Source organism: Myotis brandtii, unplaced genomic scaffold (genome assembly GCF_000412655.1).
Source record: "Myotis brandtii unplaced genomic scaffold, ASM41265v1 scaffold3290, whole genome shotgun sequence".
NCBI classification, from domain to species: Eukaryota; Metazoa; Chordata; class Mammalia; order Chiroptera; family Vespertilionidae; genus Myotis; species Myotis brandtii.
This window is the reverse complement of record NW_005362677.1, coordinates 53,691-54,554: the sequence shown is the minus strand read 5'-3', so window position 1 is coordinate 54,554 and position 864 is coordinate 53,691. Positions and strand designations below refer to the sequence as shown.

The 864-nt window shown below is 68.3% G+C and overlaps 1 protein-coding gene across 1 annotated transcript in view; it reads left to right on the top strand.

Moving 5' to 3' along the window:
• The first annotated feature begins 179 nt into the window (after positions 1–179).
• Positions 180–864, top strand: part of ATHL1 (ATH1, acid trehalase-like 1 (yeast)) — a 5,860-nt gene continuing 5,175 nt past the window's right edge. The window contains 1 exon segment of the mRNA XM_014543615.1: positions 180–776. Coding sequence (XP_014399101.1) covers positions 394–776 — 383 coding nt within the window. The 5' untranslated portion in view covers positions 180–393.

Below are 864 nucleotides of genomic sequence, written 5' to 3'. Positions count from 1 at the left end.
CTCGCCCCACAGCCCCCCCACAGCCCCGGGCACTGCCCCCCCACGCCCCACCCGCCCCCAGGCGGCTTCCTCGGGGAGAAATGTCCGGGGCCGAGTCCTCACTTCCACCCACAGGGCCCGTGCTGGGGTGGGGCGGGGAGAGAGCCGGAGGGTCCGGACGGAGGTCGGAAGGTGGGGGTTTGGGGACTCCCTTGGGTCCCTGGAGATCAATATGAGGGGTCGAGGGCTTTCCTGGGGGGAGGGCTGCCCAGGTGGGCCCACATTGGGGGCCACCAGCCAAGTTCCAAGGGCAGGGGCTTTGGGGTTAACAGCATCAAGAGAGGGAGACCCAACCAACTGGGGGTCCCCTGGCCCCCACCCTTTTCCAGACCCCTCCACTGAGCAAGCCTTCCCATGGCGGACGCCAGCGAAGACCCCACCGTATTCACTGCCCACTCTCTGCCCAGTGACCCCCGGCTCTGGGCCACCGTGACCAACGCGTACTTGGGCACACGCGTCTATCATGATACGCTGCACGTGAATGGCGTGTACAACGGGGCCTTGGGGGACACGCACCGAGCCATCCTGCCCAGTCCCCTCAGCGTCCGGCTGGAGGCCCCCGCGGGCACCGGAGAGCAGCTGACCACGACCTTCGTCCTGGACACCAACACAGGTAGCCACTGCCTGCCCCCCCCACCCCGGCCGTGTTCCAGGTTTGGGGGGCCCATGCAGTCCTACCCTGGCATCTCCCAACTCAGGGTGCCCGACTCAGAGAAAGGAGCCCCGGAGGCGGCCTTGTGAGCTCAGGGGAGGGGGGGTCCTGCACTAGCGGGGGTGGGGCTCCAGGGGCCGCTGGAGCTTCCTACACAGGCAGTTGGGCTCCAG